Here is a 16,288-nt window from a genome sequence, read left to right on the forward strand (position 1 = left end):
TTGGATCCTCTCCATCTCGTGGGTGGATGGGACTCCCTGAGACTGTTCCCTCACCCACACCATTGCCCAAACGCAACAGGATTTTTGAATAGGACACACAGAGCATCAAACAGATGACTCACCGTACCTCTCAGTATCATGAGCCCAGTGAGCCCAGGCGCGTCTCAGAAATGCTGGTGTGGCTCCCGGACCCATATGTGGAAACACACAACGGGGTGCAGCCGTAGACCCACAGAGCATGTACCGCACCTTACATCCCATGTTCCGGTTCTAAACCCTCTGACGCCCGGCTCACCTTTGCTTCCCCAAGCATAAGCTCCATGGCTGGCATACAGTAGGTGCTTAATAAGTGTTTGTTGCTGCATGAGCCACCCCGAATCAGAGAAATGGACAAATGAATATGGGGCAAAGCTGGAACATGGCAAAGCTGGACCCATTTATGGGAAGGTCAGGAACAAGGCAAATGAGTGGAAGTTTCTAGAAGACAGAACAATGGTTTCTCCTGGCAGAGAAGTATCAATAGAGAAGGGCCGTGAGGGAACCCCTCAGGGTTCCGAGAGTGCTCTGCTCTGACTCTCTATGTGGATGGTGGTTCTACCCGCAACCCGGAGACTTAAGATTAGTACACTCCGTGTGTTCTGCTCTCCTCAATTTTTTAAAAAACTCTCATAATCATCTGTGAGACCTGTTTTTTCCACCAGCAGACTGTGACTGGGCTCTGGATGGTGATGCGTTCCCCCCTACCACACACACACACAACTGTAGCTGGGCCACGCATGGGACCAGCTCTGTGACATCACCGCAGCGGAGGACGGGTCCCATGGCTGGACCCGTCTGTCTTTGCTTCTTAGGAAGTTGGATCCCTGATGGGGTCCTCCCACAGACGAGTGGGTGCCTCAACCCCCAGACGGGTGAGCCACTGGGCTGAATAGCTACCCCCCTGCCCCCGCCCCCCTGCACCACCCCTCACTGCTCCTGAAGGGTTAAAAGAACCAGGCGCTTCGCCATTTGCTTTCCTAACGTTAAGCAATTCATTCCTCCAAGAAAGGATTTATTTTTTTCTGTATAAATTCACTTCTAACAAGTGTTCGTAAATCAGACTTTATTCCTATGGGATTTACTATGTATGAACGGCATGTCATTTTACTGAGTTAATGCTATTACAGAACCCTGCGTCTGGTGCATAGAAAATCTCCCTGCTTTTCCCTCTCCTTCTGCATCTCGAAAACCGGCCTGAAAAGACAGATCTGACCTGCAGCTTCTGATACTCAGCCTTACCCTGGAGTATTAATTTAACATCATAATTGAAGCCTGGGGGGAAAAAAAATAAAAGATACCGTACTCATCTACTGGAATGTCTGCTTTGCTGCCGGTAGCCATGCAGAACCCAGACCTTTGCAGTTACGGCCTGCCCCCCCCCTCCCGCTTGCTCCCCTCACAACCCCCTTCTCACGGGACTTCTTCTCTGAGAGCGGTTTTCTCCTGCTCGCCCTCTCACCCGCCCACATCCCACTGGCCAGCAGCTCCGTCCTCCCTCTGCCTGTGTTCTGTCAGTTTCCTCTGCTGCGAGCACGTCAAGCATCTGGGCCCGTCCAGGGGCGCTGGGTTCATAGCAGAGAGGGCGCCATGGGGTTTTAGGGAACCTGGAGTCCTTCCGGAGGATAGTGGGAGATAAATTGGAGAGGTCCCCAATTCCACGAGCCGTGGTCCAGCCGGGGAAGATGGAAGGCAGACAGTAAGGAACAAGCCAGTATGTCAAAAATGCACTCCAGGGGGAGCTCTGTGGGCCTCTAGGAGCAGAGGAGGAGGTCTGGAAGATTCTTCCAGTTCCCAGTACAGGGACGGCCCCGAGGACCAAAAGCCACTGGAAACCTTTCACGCCCTTTGGTTTCTCCCAACTACACTGTTATTCATCTGATCTCCTGACATGTTTTAAAATATGTTTCCATACGTATTTATAAATTTATAGGTTTTGAGTGCCTTTTAGTATATCGACAGATGTCTGTAGTCATCATTACAGCCAACTCTAAAACATTTTCACCACCCCAAAGACGCCCTGTCCACTACCTTCATGGTCGCCCCTTGTAAATCTACTTTCTACTGAGATTTTGTTGTTATGTGGTCGTGAGTTTTTTTGTTTTGAAATGTGTTCAATATTTAATTTCCCTGCTTTTTAAAAAAGATGATGCACTCTAGAAACTCTTATGACAGATACTGGTAAGAACACCAGTTCAGTTCTTTGGTGTCGGGCAAAATAAACACGGAAATGCCCCAGCGTCATCCTTAACACGCGGCTTCTTCCCCCGTGTGCCTCCGATTGTCTTGTGAGCCCCAGCCCGGGTCTGGGCTCTGCTTCCGGCCGGAACTCAGTGAACACCCGTAGGCTGACCAGCTGGGACTGGGCTCTTTCCTGGAACTTCTGAACCCATTCTCCCGTGCCTGCTTCAGGTAAGAGCATCTCCAACATGGAGGAGACCGTGACCCTGGACAACGGAGGGTTTGCTGCCTTGGAGCTCAACAGCCGCCATCTCAACGTCAAGAACACCTTCTTGAAGAAGAACGGGACCAGGTAGGGCTGCAGTCGCTCTAACCACCCCCTCAGTGTGCCCCCATCTGCCCGAAGACCTGAACCAGCCAGGGTGGGTGGCCGGCCGCAGACATGCCGCCGTGCCCACGGGCACCCACCCAACCCCAGCAGGGCAGTGTTGGGAAGGAGGCAGGAAGGGAAGGGGGCAAGAAACATCCTACCTCCTCTGCAACTACAAAAAGAAGGCAGATCTCAGACAGGAGGGGAGTGAACTCAGGAGAACCCCCGCCCCCAGGTGGCCCTCTAGGGGGCCGGCTGCGCACGTGTGATTAGTGAAGTCCCGCTTCACCGCCACGCAACACTGCGGCGGACTGATCGCCAGCAAGGATGTCCTCTCACCGACGTGACGGCGGCCACAGGGCGGGTCAGGAGGCCCCCGGGGGAGGTGTCCGCGGCCCAGAGCTGCCCTGAGCCCACATCCGTCCCTCGCGGCCCCGTCCCTGTCCTAGGTCCCCGCCCCGGCCCAGCCCCGGCGGGCTGCACTACTCAGATGAGGACATCTGCAACAAGTACAACGGAGCTGTGCTGACCGAGAGCGCCAACCTTAAGGAGAAGTCGGTGGACGCTTCGGAATCCGAGGTCAGTGCTTGCGGCCGTCCCCTGCCTCTGTGATGAGTGCTCTGCCTTCCGAAGGTGCCGCCCCTTGGGTCCCATCCGCGTCTCAAAGCCACAGGACCCAACAGGGCAGGTGGCAAGTGACTCCCTTTTACAGATGAGGAAAGTCCATGCTTTAGCCCCTTCAGGCCTAGAGGTCACGGGTGCTGGGCCGGCTCTCAGATCAATACCTCACCGAAGTGGCTTCTGATCCCAGAGCTCACTTTCTGTGTGGCTTCAGGAAATAAAGCGTGTTTTCTGGTGGTGACCATAGAACCTGGCCTGTAGACCCTAGCTGGGGGGGGGGGGGGGTGGGCGGCCTCAGCCTGCAAAAGCCACCAAACCTGGCACCCCGGCCCTGGCAGCCCTTCCCCCTCCCACCTGCCCTGCTTCCCTGTGCTGAAGGGGGACTTAGCCACTGCCATTCTGGGACTGTTAGAGGCTCTGGGCAGCTCTGACTTGTCCCCGTCCTCACTGAGCAGATGGACCAGGGAGATGCCCCTAAGGAGATGTACCCTGCCCAGGACCCACGGGCCTGCCTATATGTAAGGTTTTCTGGGCCCCTGTGTTCATGTGCAGAGCTGAGCTCGCCCGGGTGCAAGGCCTCCATCAGCGAGCAGGCAGGGGAGGATGTCATCCAGGGGCAGCGGAGGGAGGCTCCTTCAGGGGCTCAGCCCCCCTACCCCGAGCCCCCGCAGCATGCCCCCACTCCGAGGGTGCGGCCTCCGTGCCTCGCATTTACGAGCAAAACCAGCTATATGGCCGTAGGGAGGTGGTCCTCCATCAGTCCCTAAGCTCTTTTATTTCTCATATGCCAAGTCTTGAGAGAGAGGAAAATCACCAAGCCATTTGCTGGACACGTAGGCCTGCCCTACCTCTTGGCATTCATACGCTAAATCAATATTTAATCTAAAATAAGTCTCACCTTCATTTGGACCTGAATTCAGGCCTTATTAAGCCCCGAGGCTCAATAAAATGGCTTCTCTTAAATTGTGCTCTGTATATGAAGTCCAGGTGAGATGGGGCACAGGGCAGGTGTCGTGTGACTCTGCGCCCGCTTGCTTCCGGCTTTCTGTTACGAAGGACGCCAGGCACCCTGTCTGTCCAGTAGCCTCGGGCTTGGGGAAAACAGCAAGCAGCACCACAGAGGTTTGGAAAGGTACATTTGTCTGAAATCAAGGGGCTGTCAAGTGAAATGCGGCAAAAATGAGCTGCCGCTTTGTGATAAGGAAAGAGCAGCTGTTCTGGAGCTGTTCTAGCTGCTTCCATCAAAAGCCACACATTGGGAAGGAGAGGATGGCCTTCCAGCAGACACCGTCTGTGGCAGCAATTAGAGATGCGTTCGCAGGACCCCTACCCGGGGTCTGTCCATAATTCCCAGGGGCCATGGCTGTTGAGAGCTCGACAGCCCCACAGACGGGACTCACAGAACTTCCTGCGTTAGCCCTGCACGCCAAGCTCATGATGGGCCAACAGAGGCCAAGCACTATGGAGCACCTACAGTGGGTCGGGCACACTCAGCCCTTGCTCACACCACCCCATGACGTAGACCGATTCTCTCCGTTGGCCAGCCGACCAGACTGAATATGAGGTCATCTGAGCCCCGGCCTCCACCGTCCCCTCCAGCTCAGCGCCCCCGGGTCAGCAGCCTGGGTTAGATGCATGAATTCTGAACTCTCTGTTGGTGAAAACATTCTCAAAATGGGTCGATGGGGTGTACTGAGATGCAAATTCAGCTGCTTTTTATGGAGGATTGTTAAATGAGCTCGGCATACTCACGCGTACATGTATGTCTTTCCTGGATATGCACTGATGGGGGGTGGGGGTAGGGGGCTTGAGAGGCAGATCTGAGTGCCAGGCTCCCAGTTCCATCTGTCCCTGCAGACCTGCTGCACAGAATCAAGTTGTCCTAGCTCTAGGACTGTGGCTGAGCTCAAGCCCTGTGCCAGGAGGAAGGGGTTCCTTTTAAAGTTCCCACAAATGCCTCTCATGCTTCCTACTGGTTTTGGGGTCAAGGCCTCTATCAGACACCCTATGAGAGGTGTAGACACTCTCTCTATGCACATGCAGAATTTCAGCTAGGGTCTGGGGGTCCAGGCCCCTGGAAAGCTCTGACAGTCACCTCCAGCTGAGAATTTCCATGCCTGGCTTCTGTCTGCCCCCTGGGTGCTCAGGTAGATACAGGAAGACCCATCTTTCTTCCAGAATTCTTCACTTTATCATCTTGCTAGGTCCTATCTTTGAACCTAATGCATTTGGGAGATTTGTAGGCACTAAACGTTCACGGAATCCCAACAGAGGGACCTGGGGACGTTCATCATCTCGAAAGTGCCAGCTCAGATGGGAGAGCTTGGTTCGAGCCACATTTATTAAACAGCTTGATCGAGATGGAATTCACATACTGCACAATTCACCCATTTGGAACATGGGTTATTTAGGAGAGTGTTTGTAATTTCCTCATATTTGTGAATTTCCCAAATGTCATTCTGTTATTGATTTTTTAATTTTCTTCCACTGTGGCCCAGGAACATGCTTTATATAATTTCTGTCCTTTAAAATTTATTGCGTCTCGTTTTACGGTCTGTGCTGGAAGAATGTTCCATATGCACTTGAAAAGAGCATGTTTTTCTATGAACGTGCGGAGTGCGGAGTGCTCCTTATGTGTCTGTGGGGTCTGACTGATTCCCAGTATTATGGAAGCCACCTAGGTTTTTGATCTTCTGCCATCTGCTAATGTATTGAAGTCTCCAACTATTGTTGAATTATCTATTTCTCACTCCAGTTCAGTCCATTTAATTTTGGTGCTCTGTCTTTGAGTGGATATATGTTTATGATAGCTATGTCTCCTAGACGGATTGAGCCTTTCATTAATATTAGTGTGTTCCTCTTTGTCTCTGGTAACAATTTTGTCTTCAAGATTATTTTGTCTTACACTACTCAACCACTAGGGTTTTCTTTTGGTTACTGTTGACATGGTGTATCATTTCTATTCTTTTACTTTCAACATGTTTGTATCTTTGAATCTAAAATGTATCTCTTACAGACAGCATGTAGCTGGGTACCTATCAGTTTTGTTCTGCTGATCTGTGCCTTTTGAATGGATTCTTTAATCCATTCACATTTAATGTAATTATGGCAAAGGTAGAATTTATATCTGTCCTTTGGATGTTTGTCTTTTATAGGTCTCACATCTTTAGTCCTCTTTTTCCCCCCACTGTCTTCTTTTTTAAGTGAAAATTTTCTAGTGTACTATTTTAATTTGCTTGTTTTTACTTCTACTGTATTTTTTTCCATTAGTTTTATTAGTGGTTGCTCTAGTACCAACATTTACTTAAGATATATACTGGGGGCAGCTGGGTGGCTCAGTTGGTTTAGCCTCCGACTCTTGATTTCAGCTTAGGTCATGATCTCAGGTCCTGGGATCGAGCCCCACATCAGGCTCTGTGCTCAACAGGGAGTCTGCTTGAGATTCTTTCCTCTGCCCCCGACCCCAGCTCATGAACACATAGTCCCTCAATCTCTCTCTCTCTCTCTCTCTCTCACACACACACACACACACACGCACGCACGCACACACACACACACACACACACACATAACTAAATCAATCTTTAAAGAAAAGTCTTATACTAAACCTGACTGACATATAGATATTTTATTCCAATACAGTTCTATGGCCTCTGCCCCTTTCTGTGCTATTATTATACATGCTATGTCTGTATATCTGTACTGTTACAAACTCAAGAATACATTTTTTTATAGTTACTACTTTATAGAATTATATGTCTTTTAAAGAAGTTGAAAGAGGAAGGGAGAGCAAGTCTATTTCTAGAGTTTACTGTGTTTCCTGCTTATGTACTTTTTCTGGTCCTCTTCATTTCTTTTTGTGGGTCCAAGTCACCACTGGGTGCCATTACTTCACCTTCTCCTTTGTGCTGTTATTGTTAAATATGTTACATCTCTATACATTATAGGCCCAATAATACAATCATATACATACTGCTTTATGCAATCGCTTTTTAACTCAAGCAAGAGAAGAAAGGAGAAGACATGTGCAATCATACTATCTTTTATAATTACCCATGGGTGATCAGCTTTGTTGGTACTTTCTATCTTTCTGTATGAATTTGAATTTCTGTCTGTATCACTGGTTTTCAACCTGACCGTCTTCCTTCCATATCTCCTGTAAGGCAGGTTGGCTAGCAATGAATTTTCATGTTTCTGTTTATCTCAGAATGTCTTTATTTCACCTTCATTTTTGAAAGTAGTTCTGCTGAACAGAAGATTCTTGGTTGGCAGTTTTTATTCAACACTTTGACTACGTTGCCCCATTATCTTCTGTCCCCCAGCTTTTTTCTGATTAGAAGCCAACCCTTAACATTACATGAGTTCCCTTGCCCATGATTTCAAGAGTTTATGTCTTTGTGTTTTTTACTCTGAGGTGGGTGGATGCGGACTTGGTTCCATTTATCTTACTGGGTGTTTATGGAACTTTCTGGGTGTGTGATTAATGCTTTTGATCGAATCTGGAAAGCTTTAAGTCATTTCTTCCCCTGTTTTTTTCTGCCTCTTTCTTTCTCCGCTCATCCTGGTGCTGCCGTGACTATCTCGCATACGGGTGCTCTATACACTTATCAGATTCTCTCTTCTTTTGTCATCATTCTTTCTTGTACGTGTTCATTCTTTCTTCTCTGTGTTTCAGATTGCATAACCTCTGTCGATATCTCCACGTGCCCTGATTCTTTCCTCGGCCAGACCCAACGTACCGTGGGGGCCCTCTGATGAATTGTTCATTTTGGCTATTGTATTTTTCAATGCCAAAACTTATCATTTGGCTCTTTTTAAATAATTTCTATCCCTATTGATATTCTCTGCTTCGTGCAATAGTGTCATCTTACTTTCATTCTTTAAACATAGCTTCCTTTGGTTCTGTGAATATATCATAATAGTTGCTTTCAGAGTCTTATGTCTGCCAACATTTGGGCCTCCTTGGAGGCTGCCTGCTTTTTGTCCCATGTACCGCACACTCTATCCTTTTTTTTTCAAATTAGTCATTGTGCCAACTCCAAATACTGATAGCCTCCACCCCAAGGACTGTTCTTGTTGTTTGCTGATTTGTTTGTTTCTTATTTAGTGACTGGGCTGGACTAGTTCTTTGGAAATCTGGTTCCTCCACAGTGTGGACTCTGATGCCACCCCTGAGAAGGAACAGCCTTAGGGATGCATTCAGGCCCCCTGAATACCAGGGATGACGATGGTCCCAGCCAGGCTTTCTCTGTCTCTTTTTCTCACTCCCGTTAAGATTCCGAATGGTCTGTCCCTGTTGGTATCACACCCAGCTCTTAACCTCCGCCGCTGGCTGGCTGTATTACTTTTCACAATCCCCCCCAGGCTCTCCATTACTCCATAGCTTGCACCAGTTAAAGTATAGCCCTTTTGTAGGGGCAAGATATTATCAATCTGTATTTTGCTCTGATCCAAGAGGGCTCTCCTGAGCTGTCTCTCTTTCCCTGGTCCTCTCTGTTAAACTTCTGGCTGGTTGATTGCCTCACTTGTTACAATCATGGAACTACCAGCTTCCTCTTAATTTCTCATCCCAAAGGACCCTGCTGTTTTCAGCAATGCCCTTAGGCATGCTCTGTTTCAAACAAGGCCTTTCCCCTAAGGAGAGCTCCAAAGCTCTCAGTTCTAATGGACTGTCTCTCTCTCCTGTGTCCTCTTCCATGTCACAGCACCAAAGCTGGGGGTGGGTACAGTGGCCCTCCTCTCCCATAATGACTTACCCACTGTGCAAGCAGTGCACTGGGTAGACACGGTAGTCCCTGGACTTCTGAGCCCACCCCTCCCAGTGTCGATCATCTTCCCTACAAGCTAGCCGAGGTAGGGGCATCCGGGGGTCAGTATTCCCAGCCCACCACAAGCGATGTAGGGCATCCAGCCTATGGGTGAAGACAAGGTGAGCAAGGGAACCCAGTTCTCTCAGCCATACCTGAGCTGGGGGTCATGGGTGGGGCGTTGATACAGGTCACTGTTCAATGCCTCCAACTCTTGCTGTTCTTAGAGAAATTTAGATTTTTCAGGAATAAAGCTTTTTCCATTTGCTATATGTCCTCGCCACTATTTCCAGAGACTTTAAATGCCTGCTTCTAAAATAGCTTTGCTCAGTTAAATCATTCTCCCACCAGGATGAGAATCTGCTAGTTCCTCCCCAGCCATTCTGGAAACACCTTTTCCATTCATAACTGAAGGTCCTGATATTCAGAGGGGAGATGCACAATCTTCCTAAATCTGGCAATGATGACTTCTGACCTGGCTCCTTAACCCCAAATGCACAGAAACAGAGTCAAAGTATGGAACTGTAGGCAGAGCCCTCAGAGAGATCAACAACGGTCCCGGAGAGAATGACCCACCTGGGCACCTGTCTCAACTAGGACTGGGTTTAGATTTCAGATAGTAATCCTCTCTACCGGAGGCAGCTTCTAGGTTTAAATCGACTGCACGCTAAGATGTCAGGTGTGAAGAGTAAGGCACATTCTGGGCCCTGGGCTTCGTCAAGAGTTTAATGCCCTCCCCCTCCTCCCCACCCTCCTCTGCAGAGCCCCAGGAAGGAAGGAGGCAGAAACCCGCGAGGTCCTTGCTGGAAGTTCTCTTCTGCGAAGCTAGTATTTCACTAAGAAGCTAGTGATGCTGTCCCTTTCTCCACAGGGTATCTTTTGACCCATTTTCAGGATTATTGCTTAAAGAGGACATTCTGCAAATAGGCTCACAGGAGCCCCAGGACCTGCCTGATCGGAGCAGCTCTGAGTCAGGCACTCAGTGTCTCAGGACACCTGCTGTGGTTCCTTTCTTTCTCCAGTTGGGAATAAGAGGGTCTGTCACCAGGTTTTCACGCAACTGCATAACAGGACTACTCTTCAAATCGCATGAGAAAAACTGTTCTCAAAATCTAAATAAACAGTTTTCAAAACCTCTCCTGCTCCAACCAACTTAGACCAACCCCCTCATACCTAATTAATTCCCTAATAATATTTGACTCTTTCATCTTGCATATATAATGCCGAAAGTGTTGAGCTTATCTCTGTTAGCCGTTTGCCAGGCATCTGTGCACCTTTAGAAACTGCCACCACGTCCAATCACCTGCTGTCCTTCTCTGGTTTCCTGGGAAACCAACACACATCACTACTTCATATCACACAGGAAACTTAAAAAAATAAAATAAAAAGGATCCTGCAGCATTGCCTTTTTGTCGATAATTCTAACTTGCTAAAATACATCCCCATTAAAAGATAATAATGTCATATAAACAATAAACAGAGCAGGCAGAGGAGGGGAGGGTGGCATTTGGATTCGGGGCTCTCTCATGGAGGTGATGCCGAGGGCTGAGCAGGAGCCTGGAGACTGGACTTAACAAGTCGTGACCCTCTACTCTTAGGCTCCTGTCTCTCCTGTCTTTCAGCAAGATGGTCTTCTCCTCTCACAGGGGCTCTTGGCCGGGTCTCTGGGCCCTGCCCACTCAGGGCGCACAGCCAGCGCCCAGCTTTGCCACCTAAAAAACCCTGCCCTTCCCCATGCCCTGTAGAGTCCCAAGGAGGATTCTGATTGGCTCAGCTTAAATCGCATGCGTGCCCATGAACCAATCATTGTTTAATGAGGGGCAGGCCATCCATCCCGTGGACAAGGACAGGCAGAGAAGGATCACTTTCTGAAGTTCATTTGGGAAGGTCAAAGCCCAGACACACACACTGGGACATCACTGTGAGTCAGACAACCACGGGACTGTCTCCTGCTGGGGCTTCCTCTCAGCACCCACATCTGTCACAGACCCCTCTCTCCATTCCGTAGGACTTTGAGGTCTGTGCTTGAGAAAACATAATGATAAAGCTTCTGAGCCTTCTCCAGTGAGACTGTATAGTTCATCACATAAACAGGCATGTGGGGGTGGGACACATCCCGCATCCGGGCTGGATGTGCTCGTGGAAAGGCTGCCTCCTGCAAGGACATGGGAGTCCCTTCTAGATCTGCTGCCTCCTGGCGACTGTGAGCCGGGCTTCTCCATGACCAGACAGCAGCAAGAGGAGTGGGCCGGGGTCACGAGACAGGGGAGAAGCAAGTGTTGGACAGGGCCACAGGGGACTCCTGCGTGTGGCCATTTCCTCCAATCAGAGACCTGACCCTTTATACAGCTGACCTGGAAGGTGTCCAACGTGTTTTGAAAGAGGCTTCGTTTCTGCCACCTTCGGCTGTGATACCAGCACTGGGTCTGGCCTGGCTCCATCCCCGGTCGGGTATGACCTGGAGAAGGTCATATGCTTGTGCGGGTCTCAGTCCTTTCAGACACAAAGTGAGGAGATTGAATCCAGCTGCTCCTTCTCACATTCTTGCTCCCGCGTATCCTTCATGGTTGGAATGGACGGTGCATGGGGCGGCCTCCGAGCACCGGAGGGTTCAGTGCGAAGAGGGAGAAAATCTTCAAGCTTACGTCCAGTCTTCAGCTAACCATGACCCCTGACTCCAGTTTGTGGGACCTGCGGTCCACATCCTGAGTGTTCTGGGCCTTTCTCAAGAGGGGGCTTCCCCCGACGCATCTCCACGTGAGCTCTTTGCTCCTGAACTTGCAAAACTTACAGCCAAGACGGCTGAAGAAGGGACAAACCCAGCTCGGGGGCCGATAACACAGCTGCCACCTGATCCTTCAGGTGACCTCTGTGCTTGTTCCTGTCCATCTCGATGTACACAGAGCTTTACCTCAAAGCCCCACAAAGCCTCTGGAAAACAGAGGAAGAACAAACCTTAGCTGCCGGAATTACAGGTGTCGCATTTCTTATCTGCAACTCCTGAGACCAGATCCACTGAAGAACTCGGTGTTTTCCGGGTGTGGGAATGCATGGGACATGAGGCCACGGCCCCGGCAGGATCGGGCAGCATCACCGATCAAACCCATTAGCATTCCTGCAGCAAAACCAAACACTGTTCACACTACACATTTTCACATCAGTTCAGCTTGGGGTTAGCTGCCAAACTAGCCCCACGCAGGTCAGGCTTGGGGTGAGTTACAAAAACAGCCTTTGGTTTGCAGAGCACGGTGGGTCTGGGACCGACCGGTGGGGGGGTTGTGACACGAAGGAGAGGCTGGAGTGGACGGCCAGTTCCTGGGCGGCTCCCACTCGGCCTGGGACACCGGCCACATGACTGCTCTCTGAGCCTCTCTCTTCATCCCTAAAATAGGAATAAAAATCCCCGGTTCACGGCCGCTGTGCAGTGTCAAGAGACTGGACGGGGGTGTCACTCGGTGTGCACAACGGCTGCTAAAACACGGCTCGTCCTGGCTCTGTTCCACCACCGCTGTCCGCTGGTGGCGGAGCTGGGTGCCGTCCGTGTCCTGGGATGTGTCAGGGAGCCGCTCATCATACCTGCGTTTATGCAAGCTCCGACTTAGGGAGAAGCAGAGGGACCACAGACGCGCTCTGATTGGGTCGAAACATAAACAGTTTACGTCTCACGTCCTGAGGAGTCCCAGCTCCGTGACTTATTGTTACTTTCCTGTAAACGTTCCAGCGAGAGCCAGATTTTCAGTCTGTGTCTGGAAAATCCCAGGAGGTTCCAGCTCCCCCTGATGTCCAAAGGGACGTCTGCCCGCTTTACCCGCTCACAGGACACAGCACCGGCTCCTCGGGAGGAGAACAGCACTAGTCCCTGGGTCGAGCTTCCTGCATGTGGGTGACACGGGCTATGCCCTCCCCATCAGATGGGGGAGAGTGGCTCAGGGTACCAAAGGACCCTCTCTGGCTTTCATGAGTCTCTATACAGACGACACGTAGGATAGAGGCCAGTAGTCGGCTCCCTCTCCCTTCCCTGCCCTCACTCCCTGACCACCGATCAGAATCTTTCCAGAGCGTCTAAGAAATGCACATTCCAGGGCCCTGCCCCAGACCCTCTCCATCAAGACAGCAGGAGCCACACCCAGTAATCTTCACTCTCTGAAACTTCCCTGGTGATTCTGAGACAGGCTTGGGGGCCTCCTGACACCCTCTGTAGAGAGGGAAAAGGTCAGAGCTCAGGCACTGGAGCCCAGGGAGGAGGCATGCGGGGTGTCAGGGACAGAGCCCTGCCAGGGCATCTTGGAATGGGAGAGGCTTTACCTAGCCACCTGCTCCTGTTCCCTTACCTTGAACTTGAAAGCCTGGACAGGCACATGTTTCTGGACCCATTTTTGGCATATCTGAGGTGTCCACAGTCTCTGCTCCATCCCGGGTAGGGCAGGGAGGAACCCCCTGTGTTTTCAGGGTGTGGGGCATGACAGAGAACCTGGCCAGACTGCGGGCTGCACCCCGGCAGGTAGCAGGGCTCCCCAGAGTTCAGGAAGGCCCCAGGGCCACAGAGCGCCTCTGGGGCAGGGAAGGAGGAGGGCTTCCACTGTCTTGGGAAAACGGCCTCCATCCACTGCCCCAGCGGGCCTTGCTTCTAGTGGTTTAAAATCAACCCCCAGAAACCGGGTATAGAGACATAGAGACAATGTGGACTAAATGTTCTTTGTGGAAACTTTGGATTTATTCTATAAAAAGAAAGGAAATGAAACCCTCGCAGACTGGCCTTCCCAGGGCAGGCTCTTCTGTACCACCGGCGAGGCCTCAGGTCTCTCTGGGGCCTAGGGAAGCAGGGGCTGGGTGCGTCCTTGAGAGCTCATGGCTCGCTAGGGCCTCATTCCTCAGCAGGCCTCCCCCAGAGGTCTTCTTGGAGGTGACAGCACGCGGAATTTGTGTCCCCTGGAGGATAGCCCTTGCTTCTCTCCTTGTGTGCTCAAGGCGGGCTCCCCGTGCTCTGGGCCAGCCTACACTGGAAGCCTGGGCAAGCGGAGGACTCTGGGCCTTTCCGACTCCCCCCACCACACAGGGCTTCTGCCCTGTGAGGGCACAGAGCACCCCCTGGAGGCTGTCCTGGGGCAGAGGAGCAATGTAGACCCCTCCTTCGACAGGCTCAGATACAGGGTGGCTCAGGAGCAGCTGGGACAGCACATGGTTCCTATGTGAACACAAGGGAGATGCTGAGCTCAGCAGGGGGCGGTGGGGGGAGCTGTCCGTCCGGGGAGGTGTGGGCGCTCCTAGTGTGCAGGGTGGGAGTCGGGGGAGGAAGGGGCAGAGGGTGGGAACTTTGGGTTGCTAGTTCTGGTCCTGCCTCCTGGCCACTCCCCACTTCCAGCTCAGCCCTGCTGCATGTGGCCACTCCCCCCCGGGACGCCCCTCCCCTCCCCATGTGGCCACCCGTCCCTCCATGGCTGTGCCCCCCTGCTCCCTCATGGCTGCCCTTCCCTGTTGCCACCCCATCCCCTCCCCCATACTCGCCGCCCCCCCCCCCGCCCCCGTGTCTTTCCTTCCTCTCCCATGCGCCTGCTCACATCTCATCTTCCCCCCAGGGCACTGACTCCGAGTCCGAGGACGCGCCCCCCCAGCACTCCTTCGTCAACCACTACATGAGCGACCCCACCTACTACAACTCGTGGAAGCGGCGGGCCCCGGGCGGCCGTGCCCCGCACAGGTACGAGGCTGTGGCGGGCAGCGAGGCGGGGCCGCACCTGCACACCGTGGTCACCACGCAGAGCGCCGTGTTTGCGCCCACGGGCCCTGGCGCCCGGACTCCACTCACCGGCTTCTCTTCCTTCGTGTGACGGCCCCAGCGGGGCCTCAGCGGACCTCCCAGCCTCCTTTTGTTAAGACAATCAACTCCAATAACTGAGCTCAAGCTTTTGTTTAAAGAGAATTCTGATAAGTGATGATTTTACCTACTTGTGGACACTAGATTTCAATTAGGAAGGTTTTTTTAACGGCTTTTTGTAACATCGCTGCAGGAAGCGGGTTTCTTTGTTTTCTTTTCTTTTTACGAGAAGGTGTATTTCAGTGGTGCAATGGCGGGAACGCCTCAGAGCCCCCAGCCCCCTGCCCCGGGTTTCCCGAGATCCCGATGCCTGACTAGGGAGGCTGCGGGGGGAGGAAGAGCGGGGATCCAGGGAGCTGTCCGCCCGCATCCAGGGCGCTCCTTCCGCTTCTCTACCTCCTGTGCCTCCGGAGAACCAGTCATACACCAGGGTCCCCATCGGTGACACCGACCAACTGGGCTCTCGCTGCCTCCTGGGGCCGCAGAGTGAAGTCTGCCCTGGGCTGGGCCCTTTTCGACCTGACGGCATCCACCTCTGAAATATTCTCCCTCCGCAGTTTCTAGGCAAGGAATCGGCATCCAGGTTCCTGGCAAGGGGGCAAGAGATTGCAAGGTGGGGTCCTCAGACCCTGCGATGACTCCGTTGGCCTCACCCTGTGTCACTGCAGCGGTGAAACACCGGGGCTTTTTCTTCCTTTCTCTCCTTAAACCCAACGGTGCAGAGCAGGAAACCACCCCCGGGGCCGGAAGCCGCCACGCTGGCCCTCACTTAGCGAGCTAGCTCCTTCCCGAGAACACAGCACACGGCCAACCCCACTAACCCAGAGAGAACCAGACGGCGCTTGCAGAATAATTGCTTGTTGTGTAAGACGTGTGCATTGTTAACCAGAGTATTTTTTAAATCTTTTTATCTTTTTTTAAAATATGTCACATGAAATGAATGAGTCTCTGCTGTCTCCAGGTGCCTTTTTATTAATTGTTTAGCTTTGTACATGAGAAAGACGACAAGCGTCAGTGTCTCCAAATAAAGCAAAACAGCTCTGAGCAAACGAGGCCCCAGCTTGCCGCCTCCTCGCCAGGCCTCCTGCGCAGGTGGGCGCCGGCCTGCCTCCGAGCGCTGCCCCCGGGTCTGCTTGCTGCGCCCACTGCACACTGCCTTGACCACCAGTGCTGCTGCTGTCCCCGCCCCCGACCCCCGCCCAGCTTCTAGCCTTAAAGGGTTTTCTGGAAACGTTTTCTTTCTTTCCCCCTTTGCTATTGTTTTGTTTTCGTTTTTAGCTACATGAAAATAGCATGAACTATGTTGAGAAACCGAGAGTCCAAACTGTAGGTGCGGCCCAGCCGTCACATTATTCTTGCAAGAGGGGTCTAATGTGGCCGACTCTCCAGGCCAGAGCCTAGGTCCAGGTGGATGCTGCGAGCCGCTAATGCCAGCCCGAGTGTGCCCAGAGCTCGGGG

At 51.9% G+C, this 16,288-nt stretch overlaps 1 protein-coding gene across 2 annotated transcripts in view; it reads left to right on the top strand.

Moving 5' to 3' along the window:
* The window catches only part of SDK1 (sidekick cell adhesion molecule 1), an 867,118-nt gene extending 851,332 nt beyond the window's left edge, over positions 1 to 15,786 (top strand). For both annotated transcript variants that reach the window (XM_059154465.1, XM_059154466.1), the window contains 3 exons: positions 2,449 to 2,569; positions 3,037 to 3,166; positions 14,592 to 15,786. In XM_059154465.1, coding sequence (XP_059010448.1) covers positions 2,449 to 2,569; positions 3,037 to 3,166; positions 14,592 to 14,843 — 503 coding nt within the window. In that variant the 3' untranslated portion in view covers positions 14,844 to 15,786. The remainder of the gene's footprint in view (positions 1 to 2,448; positions 2,570 to 3,036; positions 3,167 to 14,591) is intronic.
* Positions 15,787 to 16,288: the final 502 nt, after the last annotated feature.

Source organism: Mustela lutreola, chromosome 17 (assembly GCF_030435805.1).
Source record: "Mustela lutreola isolate mMusLut2 chromosome 17, mMusLut2.pri, whole genome shotgun sequence".
In the NCBI taxonomy this organism is placed as follows: domain Eukaryota; kingdom Metazoa; phylum Chordata; class Mammalia; order Carnivora; family Mustelidae; genus Mustela; species Mustela lutreola.